Source organism: Corylus avellana, chromosome 3 (assembly GCF_965113065.1).
Source record: "Corylus avellana chromosome 3, dhCorAvel1.hap1.2, whole genome shotgun sequence".
In the NCBI taxonomy this organism is placed as follows: Eukaryota; Viridiplantae; Streptophyta; class Magnoliopsida; order Fagales; family Betulaceae; genus Corylus; species Corylus avellana.
In genome coordinates this window covers 11,023,346-11,042,109 of record NC_142492.1, presented here as the reverse complement: position 1 = coordinate 11,042,109, position 18,764 = coordinate 11,023,346, and the positions used below count along the sequence as shown (strand labels likewise).

The window sequence follows — 18,764 nt, the reverse complement described above, 5'->3', positions numbered from 1 at the left end:
CACTTATATGGCCAATGCTCGGGTCTTTCACGACTTTTTCAACTAGACAGTGATTTATGACTTTTTTATCTCTACTACAAACATGCATTCACAAATGCGCTCCATATCGTTGCCTCTATCATTTGTGACAATTTTTTCGTATACTTAATAATTCTTCCGTAGTATTAAGATAATACTTATTTTTGTTTTTGGGTAGAGGGAGTAGTTATAAAATATATTTTATGTACATACATGTATGATGGGAAAGGAGAAGCTTTAAAGCGATGACGTGCCAATATATCGGACGAGTGGACCATAAAAAGTAGTATAGTGCAGCACCACATGATTCCAGTCCCCTGGCCACCAACGAGAAAGCTGAGAGTCTGCGTCCTTCGTCCTTCCTCTCTCGCTCTCTCTCACAGTGGAAACAAGCAAACCCAGAACCACCAAACCCCTATTCGTCATCTTAAGGGCCATAGCTTTCCCATAATTCAAAGGTAATCTCTTTATTTATTCTGTACAAAGTCTAGCTCATCTTAGGTTCATTTCCATTTGCTTGGGCAAGTGGGAGCTGTTTTTTTGCATTTCATGTTGACCATGATTGTTTGATTTATGTGGAAGCCTCTTGGATATTCATATTAGCGTGCCAAGTTCTGTGTTTGTGTTTTATATGGTGATTTTGTTTTCCAATGAAATGTTTTTTGATTTGAGTTTGAATTTGCCCTGGCACTTCAAATTTTCTGGCGATAGTTTATTTATTTATTTATTTATTTTTTTGTGGTGATTATTGCATATTATGAATGTAAAACTGATCTGGGTTGGGTGATTTATATGATTGTTATTGGTTTTTGAAATCATAGACTTGTGCAACTCTCATGCATATTTGTCAAATTTACTGGTGGAAATATAAGGGCTTTATTTGACAATGAGTTTGTAAGGATGTTTTTTGTTTTGGTTTGACAAAGTGTTATGACGTTTTGAATAGCATTTTGAGTGTTTTGAGGACTATTTTGTGTTTTGAGTTGATTATTAATGTTTTGGTTTTTTTTTTTTTTTTTTTTTTTGATAAGTAATAATGTTTTGGTTTTGATAACAGAAAACAAAAGATTTGGCTTTGTTTGTTAAACCACTCTTTTTCTCAATTTTTTTTCCTGTTTTCAAAACAAAAACATTAACAAACAACCTAAAACACAAAACACTCAAAATTGTCTTCACCTTGATGTCACATCATAACACTTTTCAAACAAAAAAAGAAAAAATACCCTCCAAAAAGCATTAACAAATGGAACCAAGGTTGTTTCAATTAAAAATTGATTCAATGGGGTTATGACAGAGCTAATATTTTAATAGAGAGAAAAAAACGAAGGAATGAAAAGAATCAAACTTGCAAGTTTACCACTTCTAAGTTTACCACCACATTTGAAATTCCAATGTATTCGAATTGCCCCATTTTGCTTTGTCTACCATTGTGAATAGGCCCACATTGCAATACTTGGGAGCCATGATCATGAAGAATAATTAAAACTTAAACTGAGGCCAATCTTCAAATCCAATTCCAAATGATCATCCCTTACGATAGTCCAGTATCAGCTGGATGTGTAGTTTTAATGCATGTAAAACACAATGAAGAAATTCAACTTCCATGCGATTTCCGTGCATACCCATACATTCTTGATTCAGTTGTGTAATATAATCTTCTAGTATTTCACTGTTGGGTAAGAGGCAATTTGTCCGTGCTGGAATCACTATAGTCAGGTTTTGTTTGATTTTAATTGATTGTTTATGTTCATGATGGATGGTGGATAATTTTGGCATTATAAGTTGTAATTGAAAAGTTGTGAATGTGTTATGCAAGGGGCACAACATGGCACTCATTTCCCAGACAAGTCAATCATATTGCACCCACGCTGAAGTGTTAAGATATAAAGCTGGGAACAATGTGATATTTAGCAAGATAAACAATGTGGAGGCATCAAAAATGAAGGAACCTCGTGCTGGTTTCTTGTTTTCATCGTGTAATTCTGCCAAAAAGGCACAGATTATGCACATAGATGGCCCTGGAGTTGGATGTAAACGAGGTCATCAAGTGATTGTTGCTGCAAGCCCTCCTACTGAGGATTCTGTAATTGCTACAGAGCCATTGACGAAAGAGGATCTTGTATCATACCTTGCCTCTGGATGCAAGCCTAAAGAAAAATGGAGGTACAGTGACCAGTTCTACATTGTACTTTAATCAGAGTGGTTTTCCTATGCCATATGTCCTACTCAAAATGCTACCATGAGCTGTGTGACTGTGTCTTATTTTTCAAATGTAGTATATTTTAGTTTCAGAGACTAGTTTACTGTTTAACATGATTTACATGATTGATTATGAATTTGGTTCTATTTCTAACGTTACCATGCTGCTTTTTAGGATTGTATGAACTTTCCTTTGGTCTCGAATAGGTGATTATTGAGAGTAACTCTATAAGTCACTCTTGTATCCCTCTTGTGTCACTCTAAAAATGAGGTGTCTTTTAAAATCATCATATGATCAAAATTCAATAATGATCAATCATAAGGCCAATGGTAATTTAGAAGGCACATCGTTCTTAGAGAGACACAAGAGTGACTTCTAGCGTTACTCGATTATGTAAGTTATTCTTGTGAGCTGCAGAATTAGTTACTTTGAGCTTTACCAGATTAATTGGCAATTCCTTGTACTATGATAAAAGGTCAATAGTCATGGTTGGGATTCTATGTTTTATTTACTTAGCATATTCTCTTAAGTGACTTTCTTGATGCATTTTTCGTCTGATCTGTCCCTAAACTTTCTACTCATGGCTTTTCTTCATGCAATATTTAGGTGTCGTAGTAACTTATCAAAAATATTTAGGTGTCCTAGTATGAACTTTGTGCTATTCATTTCTTCTTTTCAGTTAACCTTGCTTTGAATTGAATTCTCTAAAAGTCTTACTATTGGTTTATGATTTTGTTGATTAGCATATCTTATTCTTTCCTTCTTTTAGAACCAATTTCTTATGTCAACACTAGTAATTTGTTTACTTAGTTATATGGTCATTGCAGAATAGGAACAGAACATGAGAAGTTTGGTTTTGAGCTTGGAACTCTACGTCCTATGACGTATGAACAAATTGCAGAGTTGCTGAATGGGATTGCTGAGAGATTTGATTGGGATAAAGTAATGGAAGGTGACAAAATTATAGGACTCAAACAGGTTAACTGCTTATCTTTTGTATGTATATCATTTTTAAACTTTGTGCATATAGTTGTCTATTTTTATCATATGAATGGTAATGCTTGAGAGTTATTTTAGAGATGTAATAGTTTTCTAATTTTGTTTTCTCAAACGAATTGTTGTTAAGGAAATTTCCAAGAAACTTTTCGATTGTTGAGAGTGAATTTTTTATGCAAAAGGGACAAAAAATTAAAATTACATTTTATGTGAGCCAGGGAAAGCAAAGCATATCATTGGAGCCTGGGGGTCAGTTTGAGCTTAGTGGTGCACCTGTTGAAACCTTGCATCAAACTTGTGCCGAGGTTAACTCACACCTTTATCAGGTTGGTTGAAACAATTATACTTTGTCATATGCATGAAAAAGCTTGTGGCAAGTTTTCAAGTATATTTTTTCTTTTCGTTTTGAAGTCTAGTGATCATAATTATCACCATCTTTGTTTCCTTTGATTCTAATATACTTCTTTTATGTCTGTTGATATCATTATACAAAATAACCTCTTGAACTTCTACAGTATTTGATGAAACCAATGAAACCCTAGCTCCCATTTCTTATGTTTTCCTTATCTGGTTCACTCGGTTCCTTGCTGTGTTATGTAAATCATTTGGAGAGAGGGAAAATGCTCAGATTTTCGAGAGCCATGAGACATCAGTGGTGAAGCTCAAATTCCAGTTTTTTTTAGAGCACTTTTTGGTTGGACAGCTTCTACAAACCCTATTGAACTTCTAAATTTGGGAATTAATTTGAGCGTTCCAACTTGTATATTACACACGTACTATTTTCCTTTGATAATATAATTACCTCTGGTATTGCTCTATAAGTATTTTTCTTTTATATAGTCAAAGTGCATGCTATTTAGAAGCGCTTTTGACAAGCCACAAAAGCAACCTATTTGATATGTGTTTTTTTGGTGGAAGCAAATATCAGACATGAAAAAGAAGTACTTTAAACAAGCAAGAAAATCAACTTATTTTCTTTTTATTTGTGTGGTTGAAATATATATATATATATATATATATATATATATATATATATATATATATATATATATATATATTCCAAAAAGAACCTTTGGTTTTTTACTTATCCAAAAAAAAAAAAAAAAAAAATTACTTGTCAAAACAAAAACCCCTTTATTAACTATTAAGGATAAGGTAGGTATTAATGGTAAAGTCTTTTCCTGCCTGGTGTTTACCACTTTTAATTATTTGTGGTCTGTTTTCTAGCTGATTAAGATTTCATTGTTGTCAAGACACATGATGTGTGTTAGGGCCAAGAGAAGAAATGACTGGGAGCACTGTACATTGTGTTTGTATTACGGGCAGTCAATATATTATTACGTTAGGTTAGATATAGTTAGGGAACAAGGAAATCTGAAAAGCTAATAATTAAAGGTGCTAAATAAGCAGCAGCCCAAGTAAAGAGGGAAAAAAAAGAAAAAGGACTTGAGCTGCTCTGAGGTCCTCTCTAGATTCTCGAAGCTTCTATCATTTATTTTCCTCCATAAACACCACATAATGCATAGGGGCACCATCTTCCAAACGACCGCACTCTGAGAGTTACCCCAGACCACCAACATGAGAACAAATCCTCCACACTATTAGGCATAACCCAGGAAAGTCCAAAGCGACTAAAGATAGCGTTCCATAAGGAACAAGCAACCTCACAATGGAGAAGAAGATGATCGACAGATTCTCCATTCAGCTTGCATAGACAACACTGATTGACCACGATAAGTTGTCTTTTCCTGAGATTGTCCATAGTAAGAATTTTCCCCAAAGCCGCCGACCAAGCAAAGAAAGCCACACTTTTGAGGGAGCCTTGGTCCACCAAATACATCTGAAATGATCTTCGATTCAAGTCATTTCATGTAATTTTTCTAAAAGACTTGGGATGATGCATATTCAAATTCAATAAATTTTGTTGTAACATTATATCATCTTATAGTCATTTTCATCATTCTTGTCCATTGTCATTTGCATCATAACCTTTTATAGCGAACATCTAAATTTGAAGTTAGGGGCTTTTTTGCCTTGTTTTTGGGAGATTTCATGAAAAGTATCTATTATATGCTCTTGAACTTATCAATTGTCTTCAAATGCTACATTTGATAGGTTAAAGCTGTTACAGAGGAAATGGGAATCGGATTTCTAGGAATTGGTTTCCAGCCTAAGTGGGGACTTAAAGACATACCTGTAATGCCCAAGGTATTTTTAATCCTCTTTCCAACTATTTCATTTCAATGAAAAAGCAAAAATTCCGGAATTGGTGAAGAGGGGGGAGGGAGTGAAGCAATTGTTGAAAGGAACCTCATGGACTGAAGTGGTAGAAACAGAGAAGACCATAATTTGTATTCAACCGCGCATATTATGATTAATTTGGCTCCTGTATTGGGATTGGCACATGGTTAAAGTTATATGCAATGAAGAATAGAATGATCATAAAAATTGGCTCATTTTTAATTTGTTGCTAATGTTTTATAATTTTTTTTATGGGGTGTCACACATCTTGTAGTGCCCCTTTTGAGAGTTAATTAATTTCGCTCCTCTAGACATGTTTCTTGAACTATCTAGACTCTACCATTTCAACTGAAGCTTTGATATCTATGAGTTGCATTTACTCGGACTGATATTGTAATGTTACATGAAAAATGCTACACTTTACAAATTTTCTCTCCAAAAGTTGGTTCGTAAGTGAGATGTCACAATCCCATGAGATCTATTATTTTGGGAAATGTGTCACCATCTCATGGGATGGTAACACATCACTTGGGAACCAAGTTATAGAGAGAAAATTTGGTAAATGTAGCATTTCTCATGTTACATATGATGAAGGGAAATTCCAGAAATTATGTTGTTAGCTACTGGTATTCAAAGCATTTGACTCTGTAACTGAAACTCCCTGAATGAATTTATTTTTACAGACATATCAACCAACTTCTCCTTGTTAGTTACCGTCCAGCAATTGACCTTTTAATAATGCCAAGATTCTTCATTCTGTAATTCATTTTACCCTTTGTACACTTCAATTACTTGCATACTGACAGAATATTTTGGCTCAGGGAAGATACGAGATCATGAAGAATTACATGCCCAAAGTTGGCTCGCTAGGACTTGATATGATGTTTAGGACATGCACTGTACAGGTGAGATGAATGTTATTATGTATGATCAGGTCGTTCTAAAGCACACAATTGAAGGCTTGCAAGATTTCATAATTTCAGACGAAAAGGAAAAACTTCTAATTCAAACCCCATCACATGTGTTCTGACTAGAAAGTGGTGCATCTTAATTCACTTTTTATAGGTTAATCTGGACTTCTTTTCTGAAGTTGACATGATCAGGAAATTTCGTGCTGGTCTTGCTTTGCAGCCTGTAAGAAACTTTGGTCCTTTCTGTTTTTGGTGGAAAGTTTTCTAATTGTATGGCAACTAACAACTATTACAAATAAGACAGATAGCAACAGCTCTATTTGCAAATTCACCTTTCACTGAGGGAAAGCCAAATGGTTATCTCAGCAAGAGGAGGTTGCCAAAAGTTCTCTTATAGTTGTTAGCTTTTATGTCTATTATTTGCTTTCTCCAGGGTTCTGAATTAATTTCTTTTCTTTTCTTTTCTTTTAAAAAAGCCACATTTGGACTGATACTGATAACAATCGTGCCGGCATGCTTCCTTTTGTTTTTGATGACTCCTTTGGGTGAGTTCCCTTCTTCTCTCTCTCTAATAATTTTCTTTTTTCAACTTATTAATAAAATATCAGTTATTGTTCTTTCTCGCCTTGAATATATCCACTAGCATTCTGTTTCTGAGCTTCTTTTGAACATTTTACTTGATCATCCATGGGTTAACATGAACTATGAGCATCAAGTTTGTTTGTTTATAAGTAATGCAATTCATCAAAAGCACAGAAGGGCACAACTCTAGTACACATGATGTATACAAGAGAAAACCCCTTTAATGATAATCCTAGGATGTGTGATCTATGCCTATACTGATATCTTCTTGCTTGTTTGGAATGAAGGATTATCATAATTGACTAGTTATAACTCAAAAGTCATACCTAAACTAGAATATTGAAGTTTATTGCCCTTCAGCAATTTGAATAAATATAATTTGATGGTCTTGCTTCTTATTGTAGAGAACGTAACTTATAAGCCACATTCTTTTACAAGGACTGTGTTGTTGGACTGTTATTTAATCTAATGCTCTGTTTGCCTTTTCAATTCCTTTTTTATTCTTTTTTTTTCACATGAATGCTGCTGCGTGAAAAGTTTAGCTATGCTGGGATACATGTTCATATACACATGAATGCATGCAGCATTCTGATTGTATCTTGGTATACACCCATCTGCATCTGTTTCCAAAGTATAGGTTTACTGTTCTATTATAGTCTCTTTTGGCATTCGTATTTGGGACTGTCATTATGATGATCAAAACTATGATTAAAAAATTAAGTTATAAGTGAGACGTCATTTCTACAAAAATAAAAAATAAAAAATATGTTCCTATGTGAGAGTTAAATCATACTTGTGTCTTTATACACGGGTACATCGTACATTAATACGTGCGTGTGTGGGTGTGTGTGCGTGTGCGTGCGTGCGTGACTCTTTGATAAGTTGAGTTTTTTCAGTTTATAAGTTACCTGTTAATGTACCGACTCTTTTATGACTTTTTTTTTCCTTCTATAAGTTACCTGTTAATGTACTGACTCTTTTATGACTTTTGTTTTCCTTTCTTTTCTTTAATGAAGGTTTGAGCAGTATGTTGATTACGCTCTCAATGTTCCAATGTATTTCGTTTATCGGCAAAAGAAGTATATTGACTGTACTGGAATGACTTTCCGGGTTTCCATCTATCCTTAAGATCTTGTAACTTAAGGCTTCCTGTAGCCATGCTCTTATTTTATTCAACATTTGTTTTCCCTTCTACTGCTAAATTTGATTTCAAATCGTCCATTTGTTCTAGAAATAAGATTTGTTCTGTTACTTTTTTGCAGGACTTTTTGGCTGGGAAACTTCCTTGTATCCCAGGTGAATTGCCAACTCTCAATGATTGGGAGAATCATTTGACAACAATATTTCCCGAGGTTCGTGCATGCCTCTCTTATCAAATTTCTTAATTTTCAGGTTTGTCTGATGTTATCTCTAAATTGATGTTGTATCTTACTTTCTTTATTCAGGTCAGGCTGAAGAGATACTTGGAGATGAGGGGAGCTGATGGAGGACCTTGGAGGAGGTTATGTGCTTTGCCTGCATTTTGGGTAGTGGCCCTCTCTGACTGTTTTTACAAAGTTAGCCTGTTTATAATCTCTCTTTGTGTATGTGTGTAACAGCTTCCTTGGTGTACATGTCATTGCTTTGTCTTTGTGACACTCTTCTGATTATTTATATTTGTCTAAGAACAAGACGCATTGCAATTTATATTCATAAAGACCCCCTTTTTCCCCTTATGCAGTTCCTTACAATATCACCACGTGTGTTTAGTTTATGTTCCCTAAAAACATGTCAGCCTGCTTTGTGTCTAACTTGTTTAAATTATGTTATAAACTGCTTTATTCCAGTGAGGTCATCTCATTGTGATCTTCTATCAAATGTCAGGTTGGTGTATTATATGATCAGTCCTTTTTTTCCCCTTATGCAGTTGCTTACAATATCACCTCGTATGTAGTTTATGTACCCTAAAAACATGTCAGCCTGCTTTGTGTCTAACTTGTTTAAATTATGTTAGAAACTGCTTCATTCCAGTGATTTCATCTCATTGTGATCTTCTATCAAATGTCAGGTTGGTTTATTATATGATGAGGTTTCACTGCAAAAAGTTCTAGACATGACAGCCGATTGGACTGCAGAAGAAAGACAGATGCTAAGGAATAAGGTAATTGAAAAAATTTATACAACAAACATCTATATCTTCTCTCTCAATTTTTTTTTTAAAAAAAAAACAAAAGAAAAGGAAGATAATGTGTGGAACTAGGCACATTAAGAAATGCTGCCTTTTGTGGTTTCTTAATCTGGCTGAGGCAAGTAAGTGATCTTTTCTATTTTGAAATTTTTTTTACAACAGACACCTCAGTTTGTCTCCTCTCCCCTCCCCCTACTATGAATTTTATACTTGATTATGTTTGTAAATGTGATGGACCCACATTTGTAGTTTGTCATAGCAGCATGTTTGTTTAGGGTTAGGGAACTTGCTATTGTTTCCTGTCTTAAGCCTAACATTTATAACTTAAGAAATATTAGCTAAAATATGAATGATAAAATTGCATCCTCTATTATTCTGTTCTATGAAACTAGCTCCAATCATATCTTTCTATGATGTTCAAGATGCCTACCTAATTACAAAATCTATTCAATAGGTTCCAAAGACTGGTCTAAAGACGCCTTTTAGGGATGGGTTACTTAGGCATGTTGCTGAAGATGTTGTACAGTTGGCAAAGGTATGTTGGGGTTACTGCAGTTGTTGCTGCTTATGTTAGATTTTATTGATTTTGTAAGAATGTACTTCTCTTCTTCTGCAGGATGGTTTGGAGAGGAGAGGCTTCAAGGAATCAGGTTTCCTGAATGAAGTGACTGAAGTAGTTAGAACAGGTACCGATTTAGACTTTCTTTTTTTAAACTTTTATTTACCCTTTTTCTCTGGTATTGGCATTCACTACCTCAATACCCTAAGGTATAGGCTTATAAATCTTAATGAATACTTCATATGTTCATTTTTTACTTCTCTTATTGTTTCCCTTATCATATATGAATATATGTTTGCTGCTCACACAAAGTTGTATGCTCGTTTTCCTCTACGTGCCTATTATGCTGATTTAGACTCTCCATCTTATTGATATCGCATAAGTTTGATAACGCCTTTGTAGCTCAACATATCTCCTACAGATTGTTTAATCTATGAATTTGATTTGAGATGATATCTTGGGTTTCTTTTACATAAAGAGTGAGAAAAGATTAGAAGCATTTAGAAATTAGGAGTTCTAAATACCATGCATCTTGTTTTTGTCCTTATAAACAAGAAATGCTTTTAGAACTTTTTTAAATGTTCAATTTTGGAAATATAAAACATGATCTGGAGATGTTCCTTAGCAAGAAATGCTTATGCAATAGTCTTCTTCAAAGGCATTCAGTTCTTGCGCTTATGATCTATTTTGCAATGATTGATCATATTCTTGTGGCAGGTGTCACACCAGCTGAGAAGCTTTTGGAGTTGTATAACGGGAAATGGGGACAGTCTGTAGATCCTGTTTTTGAGGAGCTACTCTACTGAGGTGAATTAGATTCTTGAGACACTTTGGTGGATCCTTTGGTGTGTAAAAACCTTTATTTTTCGGGTTGTAATCCTAGTTCTTATTTCAAGCTGGTTTTAACTTGTGGTTATAGATTTAACATCTTAGAGTAATAAATTGTGATGTAAATCCTCGACAGAAGGCTTCTCATGCATCTCATTGAAAATAACCAGATCAAACTCTGGTCATCTTATCTCCTAAATGCTCACAATAATTCGCTCACTTCGGGAAGAGCAGACAGTAAGTTGTTGAAACCTGTTCATTGAGTTGCCAAAATGGCAACTGAATAATGTTTATATGGTTGGTAACAAGTATTGATAGGTTGATGTCAGACACTTTTTTGTGGCACATATCATTCTGGTTATCCCTTCCAAGAACTTCAGGTCATGCCTCTTTGATGCAAGTGGCAAGCCACAAATTTTACTGTAATTTAGTCTTATTTAATTTTAGAGACAAATTTTAGTTGTTAATTTTCTGATAATATTGGTCCATGTAGTTTTATTTAGTTCCTATTAATTCATTGGGTTATATTAGATTTAATTTTCAAAGAGTCAAGTGTATTTTTGTAATTCAATAAATGGTTTTACCCAAAGTCAATTAGATTAAGGTTTCCAGGCAGACCTTAATGAAAAAAATAAAAAAAATAAATGTGGAATTGATTCTCATTGTTTTTCTTTCTCTGCCTTTAGCTTCTTTTTACTCTCACCATTTTTGTGATTATTGTTGGTTCTACATTACTCCTGCTAACTTAATAGATATGATTAAGGGATATACTTTGTTGATTCATTGCAATAATTAGCAAGAATACCAACATAGATTACATTCCAACAGTTAAACTGCATTAAGGTCAATATATGAATCATCATATCAATGTTATAGCTAGCCTATAATGATGTTCCCTGTGGTTCAAGATATTAAAATCCACCTAGCTCTATTATCTCATTGCCTGTCATGGCTGTCCACAAGCCATGTGACTACCAACATGTACCATGTGCTCCCCTCCCCAACCAGTGATTCCCTGCCATTCTTTTACAACCATATGTGTTTAAAAAGGGTTACTTTCTTTTGTCCTTTTTGTTTTCCTTCTCTGCTAGTAAAAGGTGGAGAGTTTTGGCTATTGCATCAGATTATTAGCAGAAAAATGTGTTGATTTTCTCTTTTTCCCTGGAATCTCTCTCTCTCTCTATATATATATATATATATATATATATATATAGTTGAAGAATGACTATGCTATTTATTTGGGATGGCTCTCGAGTGTAATCAATTGCTAGAATTTAGATGAACAAGGGGATGTGTCAAATCATCTTACTGGATTGATAGGTGTGTTGTTGCTGTGGAGGGAACATATTCTAATATCATTGGGCTATTATGCAGATTTGGACAGCTTATCTTGCTCTTGTTCTCATACCAACTCTTGAATATCCCACTAATAAGTTGAAAACTCTGCTCTAACAGCTCGTTTGTAGAAGCATATCCATAACTCCATCATAGCCCTCCTTTTTGAACTTTTTCACTTTTGTCTTTTAGTTAATTACTTTATATTTTAGAATAATAGCAAGATATGCCATCGAAAAAAAAAAGAAAAAAAAAAAGAGGAAATACAAGTCTATGTTTGTTAATGTGTTTTGGAGGATTTTTCCACGTTTTGTTTGAAAAAGTATTATGTTCTAACATAAAAGTTTTGAATAGTGTTTTGTGTTCTGTTGTATGTTAATATTTTTGTGTTGGGAGCAGAAAATTAGGGCTAGTAATTTTTGACACGATCTGCGAACTCAAAATGAACTAAACACGAAATAAGCGGATTATAGTTGAGGGGTTTAACCCGTTTAATTAAATTGGTTGGATTATAGTTGATCTATATAGTCTTATACTTATATCTTGACATAATCTGAATTCAACATATGGTTTTTAGGGCTGGTAACTTTTTACATGACCTAAGAACTTAATACGAATCGAACACGAAATTGGCATATTAGGATTGAGGGTTATGACTTATTTAATTAAATTAATTGAATTGGATTAGGGTTGACCTATATATCTTATACTCATGCGTCAACACGATTCAAACCCGACACATAACATTTAGGGTTAGTAATTTTTGATACAGTCCGCGAACCTGACACAAATCAAGCACAAAATTAGTAAGTTATGGTTAAAGGGTTTAACTTGTTTAGTTAAATAAGTGGGATTATGGTTGATTTATATAGCCTTATATTTATGCATTAACACGATCCAAATTCAACACAAACACTAATTGCAACCCCTATATAAAACATAAAACAGAACAAAATTTTTAACAAAACAGAGACAAGGTAGTAAGATGTAACAGGTTTTTAACATTTACTTTATCCCATACTTTTTCAGCGTAGATGACATGATTCTAATCTCCATATGTTAATCTTAGTTTTCTGCAGAGCCACATTGGATTCCACCAGCAAGTACCCAACCAGTCCTTGTGGGGTGCTGGAGAGAGAGGACCAGAAATAAGTCATTTCAGGAGATGGACTGGCGGGGGATTCTCATGCCTCTCATAATTGAGGCTTCCTACCTCTCTTTTCTCACCTTGTCTTCACCCCTATTGTATATTACCAAGACCTACCTAATTTGATCCGAAAATCATATTAACAATTGGTTTATGTACTATTTTCTATTACTTTATTATCTTAGTTTCTTTTTCATAATTTTTTACTTGCAGAGCATTTTTATCATTTCAGATCAAAAAAAAAAAATGAACAATGCATGTCACCTGCTTATTTTTCAATTGAATTTAACGCCCTCAACTAATAAAGGGGGGTTCTTTGCAACTTAAATAGTAGCTGAATGGGGTCAAGTGTTACAAATGGTAGTTTGGCGGGATAAGTGTTAAAGAGGTGTAGGTTCATAGGGGTAAGTGTATTTTCTCACAAATGTTTTGCTAATCATTTTGTAGTTTTGCTCTTATTCAAAAAGAGTATGGCTTGCATTTCGTGTCTTGTGAGCACATAACGCAAGTTAAGAGTATTACATCAGTAATTGAGAATGTGTGACACTCCCAGCTTGTATCGTGTAAGCACTTAATGGTAAAGTATATAGAAATATAAAGATAAAAGGCAAAAAAGAAAGATACAGATTAAGATGTTTCGGCCTATGGCCTACGTCCAGACGTCAGTATTTTCTTAGCAACATCTTTCCTTCACTTGATAGAAATTGTACAATAAAAATGGCCTATTCATAGTTGAATGATGCCAAGAATACAGTAAGTACATAATCAATATGTAACATATGAGAATTAAGGGAGTTACATAATCAATATATAACTTATGAGAATTAGAAGAGTTACATAATCATTATGTAACGTATGAGAATTATAAGAGTAAATAATACATTAATTTAATTCAAAACAACTATTGTACGTTGTTTCAGATGTCTCAATACTTAAAGCACAGACATAGAACATAAACGGAAGTATGTTAAAATATCAACTAGTGTGCACCATTTTGCCGACATGGGTTGTTACATGGGCAGCGGATAATGTAAAATGTTGTTGTTCATGTCATGAAAGCAAAGTATGATTCAGGAATCATACTTTGCCTTCGTGTTGATGTTAGAAAGAGACCCCTTACGTTGTTGTTATGGCTGATGAGGATGTGCTCTCTAATCTGTGGTATCTGGTCATATCACCCATTTCTGGTAACTAAAAAATCATATATTTTTGAAGTGATAAACCAATAAAAACTCAAGCTTTGCTTATAGTACAATGTTTGGTTTTTTTTTTTTTTTTTTTTTTTTTTTGAGGAAAAAAAAAAAGGATGAAAAAAAGAAGAAGCAATATTATGTCAAATAAGGGACGGAACCAAGGAAAGGTTGTACTTGAGCCGAGCTAGATAATCTGTTCAAGCGCACTTCATTTATTTTTCTAACAAATTCAAGCTTGTTCATGAGTTACTCAATTAACTTATTCATTCCATATATAAAGCAAATGTTGTGATTATATAATTTTTCATAAATTTATACTAATTGTTAGTTAATTAGTTATTGTTAAGATTTCATTATTTGAGTAATTAGATAAATTAACTCAAATTAAAAATAATCTAATCTCGAGTTTATATGCTTGTCTTATAGTATGTATATACATTTATTACACACATATATGCATACAAACAAATGCCCATATGTCTATACGAAGACTCACAATTACAATAATTCAAACTATATCTATTACATTACGAAAAGAATTCATTTATATCTTTTTAAATACTAACACGTTCTAATTCCAAAGTTAAAAGTAATAAAAATAAAATTAAACAAGTTCGGCTAGTTTCATAGACAAACTTGAAAATTTGTTCAAGCTTTGTTCGTTAAATAAATGAATCTATCTCAAGCCGAACTAATATAAGCCGAGCCTGAAGCTGTTCGTGCAAGTAATTATTCATATATAGCCCTAGGAGGGCCATCCTCTTGGATGAGAAATCATATTCGTTCCCTCAAATCATTGAGGATAAACATATTCATGAAAAGGGTGGGAACCAAGATAGGAATTGGGCATATGTTTGGAAATTAGAATCCTAATGACAGATGGGAAATCAAATAAGAGGATGGGTTGGTAATTTTCAGCTGGAATAATGCCAGAGGAACTAGCAAGCATCTTGTTGTCACCTTCCATATCCAGCTCAGAACTCTTGTTGGAGATTGACATGGCATCCTCCAAACAAACCCACATGAAAGTATTAATTGAACCTTATTATTTATTTTCTTTTTTTTTTCTTTGAGAGACAGAAACATCATAGTCTCTAGCTTCAAGCCCTATATATCTCTATGCTTCTCTAGCTTTTTATCCAAAAAAAAAAAAAAATCAACCACCTTTCTTGAAGAACACCTATTAGTTTGAAAAATGAGAGAAATTCTCCATGTTCAAGCCGGGCAATGTGGGAACCAAATTGGTAGCAAGTTCTGGGAGGTTATGTGTGAGGAACATGGCATTGATGCCACAGGAAGTTATGTTGGAGATTCTCACCTTCAACTGGAGAGGGTGAATGTTTACTACAATGAAGCCAGTGGTGGGCGCTATGTCCCCAGAGCAGTGTTGATGGACCTTGAGCCTGGCACCATGGACAGCCTGCGCACAGGTCCTTATGGGAAACTGTTTAGACCAGACAACTTTGTTTTTGGTCAAAATGGTGCTGGAAACAATTGGGCTAAGGGCCATTACACTGAGGGAGCTGAACTCATCGACTCTGTTCTTGATGTTGTTCGTAAAGAGACTGAGAATTGTGATTGCTTACAAGGTAATCCATCTTATCATTTCTTCATTTTCAGGTCATGTAACCAAATCCTGTTACTAATTATTCGGGGTTCGGATCCCGAGTAAGTAATCCGGGTAGTTAATTGTGAGAGGACTCCTTATGGGGTCTCGCGCGAGCACATGGGTTCTATAAGAGTCCTCTCACACTTGCCTAATAGGCAAGTGCACCGGATCTCAATCCGAATATTTGTTAGATTTAAAAGCACAAACTTAACCGGATGGAGAAATATCATCCAATTCAGTTTGTTAAACTGATATATGTCCAAAATGAATGAGGGATCACACGCTTTATTAAAAATGGATATGAGAATCAAATGCATTTTGAACACATATTAGTTTAATAGGCTGGATTTGAGGAAATTCCTGCAACCCAAATTAGAGAAAAACTTTATCCAACTTAACATACATACAACAGAATGAGATTGGAATGTGTCATGCTCACATTCTTTCCCATGCAATCTTGCACCAATTTTAGCCATAGCAGGCCACTACCTCAAAAACCGTCGTTTTCAGTGACCTCTTTCTTGGGTTGTACGCCAAGAAACTATTGAGCCTGACTATTTATTTAGCATATTCTCAGATATTGTTAGGTTATGCTGAGTTTCATGGATTGTTTATGTATGTGACAGGGTTCCAGATTTGCCATTCCCTGGGGGGTGGAACAGGGTCTGGGATGGGGACACTGCTGATATCAAAGATCAGGGAAGAATATCCCGATAGGATGATGTTGACTTTCTCAGTGTTCCCCTCTCCAAAGGTCTCTGATACTGTGGTTGAGCCCTACAATGCTACCCTCTCTGTGCACCAGCTAGTTGAAAATGCAGATGAGTGCATGGTCCTTGACAATGAAGCCCTCTATGATATTTGTTTCAGAACCCTCAAGCTCACAAATCCAAGCTGTAAGTGGAAGCTTACTATATATTTCGTCACATTTTTTTATGCAGTCTGTGATGTTTCTGGCTTATGAATTTTAGTGCCACTTGGAGCTTCTTTGAAAATTTGATATAATAAGCTTAAGCATATAGGTTTGAGCCTGCTAATTAATTGAACCACTCGCACTTAGAGCATATTTGGAATTGTATTTGAGAAATATATCTTTTAAGCTAAAAATTGTTTTTTGGCAAAGCTTCATTTTTAAGCTTTCGTTAAAAGTGCGTTTTAGCCATTTTTAAGTTTTTTCAACCCTTAAAAGCGCTTTTAATTTTTTTTACCAAACGGGTACTTTTTTCTTCAAACGAACTTTTTAAGTATTAAACGCACTTTTAGGCCCCTCAAACTCACACCCAAACATACCTTTAAGAAATGATCATATTAAACATACTGGGACTCTGACATGTTAATAACTCCACTTTTTCTTTCTCTAATATATATGTGCATATCTTTGCCACAGTTGGTGATCTCAACCATTTGATCTCAACAACCATGAGTGGAGTAACATGTTGCCTTCGTTTCCCTGGCCAACTAAACTCTGATCTCCGCAAACTAGCCGTCAATCTGATCCCCTTCCCACGCCTGCACTTCTTCATGGTTGGTTTTGCACCCTTAACTTCTCGTGGCTCACAGCAATACAGAGCACTCACCATCCCTGAGCTCACTCAGCAAATGTGGGACTCCAAAAACATGATGTGCGCCGCTGATCCACGCCACGGAAGGTACCTAACGGCCTCTGCTATGTTCCGTGGCAAAATGAGCACCAAGGAAGTTGATGAACAAATGATAAATGTACAAAACAAGAACTCTTCCTACTTTGTTGAGTGGATACCTCATAACGTTAAATCAAGTGTTTGTGACATTCCACCAACTGGGTTAACCATGTCTTCCACATTCATGGGGAATTCGACGTCGATTCAAGAAATGTTTAGGCGTGTTTCGGAGCAATTCACAGTCATGTTTAGGCGAAAGGCATTTTTGCATTGGTATACCGGGGAAGGGATGGATGAGATGGAGTTTACAGAGGCCGAAAGTAACATGAATGATTTGGTTTCCGAGTATCAGCAATACCAAGAGGCTGCTGCAGAGGGGGAGGAGGGGGAGGAGGAGGAGGTGGAGAATTAAGGCCATGAGTCATGGCAAGAAGAATATCTTACGTTGGAGCAAGTTCTCATTTGTTCTTTGGTTGTGAATAATGTGTTGTTTTGTGTATTTATTTATGTTGTGAATTTGTGATTGTCATTATTTATGTAAATGTGAATTTGTGAGGTGACAAAACGGAGAAAATAATGTCGTTTGTGAGTATGAATTGTATGTATATCAAAAAATTTATTGACTCTTTTATTTGTTTTTATTTTTATTTTTATTTTTTTTTAATTTGTTTCTAATTATGAAAGTTTATAGGAAATGGCAGAGATAAAAAGAGAACAATGTGACTGGCCCCATATATCATAGCAATTTCAAAACTTTCTAAAAACAAAAGAGGTTCCTGTTTACCGATAAAATTTTATAGCTATACCTTACGATGTCAGAATCTAAAGCTTAGTTTTAACTTCTTGATCATGATGATTGTCCCTACTTCTACTACAAAAATTCGAGGGTTTAATAACATTTGAATTGTGACATTTTTAGAAAATGTCACTAAATTGCAACTTGAATAGTGATGTTTGAATAGTGTTACTATTCACACACTATTCACACGCGCTTAGTGGCATGTGAACAGTAAAACGTATCAAAATTTGAAAATACTGGCGCCCAAAATTTGCATTTAAAACAACCACTCACACCCTAAAACTTCAAAAAAATTTCACTTTCACCCACACACATAAATCTAAAAAAAAAAAAAAAAAAACATGTGGCTACAAACCGGCAGCCACATGGGGAAGGGGTGGCTCGCGGGCTACCCTCAAGGCTGGGAGTCGACCCCTCTAATTTTATTTTTTAATTTAAATTTTATTTGAAAACATTTCAATATTTATTATAAATAAATTTTATATATATATATATATATATATATATATTGGTAAAAATTATTATTTTTAATAGTGCAA

The 18,764-nt window shown here is 34.6% G+C and overlaps 2 protein-coding genes across 3 annotated transcripts; both read left to right on the top strand.

Moving 5' to 3' along the window:
• Positions 1-304: 304 nt before the first annotated feature.
• Positions 305-13,160, top strand: LOC132173873 (glutamate--cysteine ligase, chloroplastic). 2 transcript variants are annotated; one of them, XM_059585538.2, is made up of 17 exons: positions 305-476; positions 1,835-2,181; positions 3,046-3,196; positions 3,433-3,540; positions 5,330-5,422; positions 6,277-6,360; positions 6,521-6,589; positions 6,671-6,741; positions 6,843-6,911; positions 7,965-8,058; positions 8,211-8,300; positions 8,394-8,474; positions 8,996-9,088; positions 9,570-9,650; positions 9,732-9,801; positions 10,392-10,481; positions 12,917-13,160. In XM_059585538.2, the coding sequence occupies exons 2-16, from the start codon at positions 1,844-1,846 to the stop codon at positions 10,478-10,480; spliced, it is 1,581 nt and encodes a 526-aa protein (XP_059441521.1). In that variant the 5' UTR covers positions 305-476; positions 1,835-1,843; the 3' UTR covers position 10,481; positions 12,917-13,160. The 2 variants fall into 2 exon arrangements, with proteins under 2 accessions (XP_059441521.1, XP_059441519.1); XM_059585536.2 differs by having other exon boundaries at positions 12,907-13,160.
• A 1,865-nt stretch (positions 13,161-15,025) lies between these two features.
• Positions 15,026-18,005, top strand: LOC132175647 (tubulin beta-1 chain). Its single transcript, XM_059587656.2, has 3 exons — positions 15,026-15,766; positions 16,413-16,682; positions 17,174-18,005. Exons 1-3 carry the CDS (start codon positions 15,373-15,375, stop codon positions 17,836-17,838), a joined length of 1,329 nt encoding a protein of 442 aa, XP_059443639.1. The 5' UTR covers positions 15,026-15,372; the 3' UTR covers positions 17,839-18,005.
• Positions 18,006-18,764: the final 759 nt, after the last annotated feature.

Bases quoted from the DNA above. Each gene is read 5' to 3' on its own strand.
- LOC132175647 (XM_059587656.2), top strand. From the start codon at position 15,373: ATGAGAGAAATTCTCCATGTTCAAGCCGGGCAATGTGGGAACCAAATT. The intron at 15,767-16,412 runs GTAATCCATCTT...TGTATGTGACAG, and splicing joins GAATTGTGATTGCTTACAAG to GGTTCCAGATTTGCCATTCC. The intron at 16,683-17,173 runs GTAAGTGGAAGC...TCTTTGCCACAG, and splicing joins CAAGCTCACAAATCCAAGCT to TTGGTGATCTCAACCATTTG.
- LOC132173873 (XM_059585538.2), top strand. From the start codon at position 1,844: ATGGCACTCATTTCCCAGACAAGTCAATCATATTGCACCCACGCTGAA. The intron at 3,541-5,329 runs GTTGGTTGAAAC...TACATTTGATAG, and splicing joins TTAACTCACACCTTTATCAG to GTTAAAGCTGTTACAGAGGA. The intron at 5,423-6,276 runs GTATTTTTAATC...ATTTTGGCTCAG, and splicing joins ACATACCTGTAATGCCCAAG to GGAAGATACGAGATCATGAA.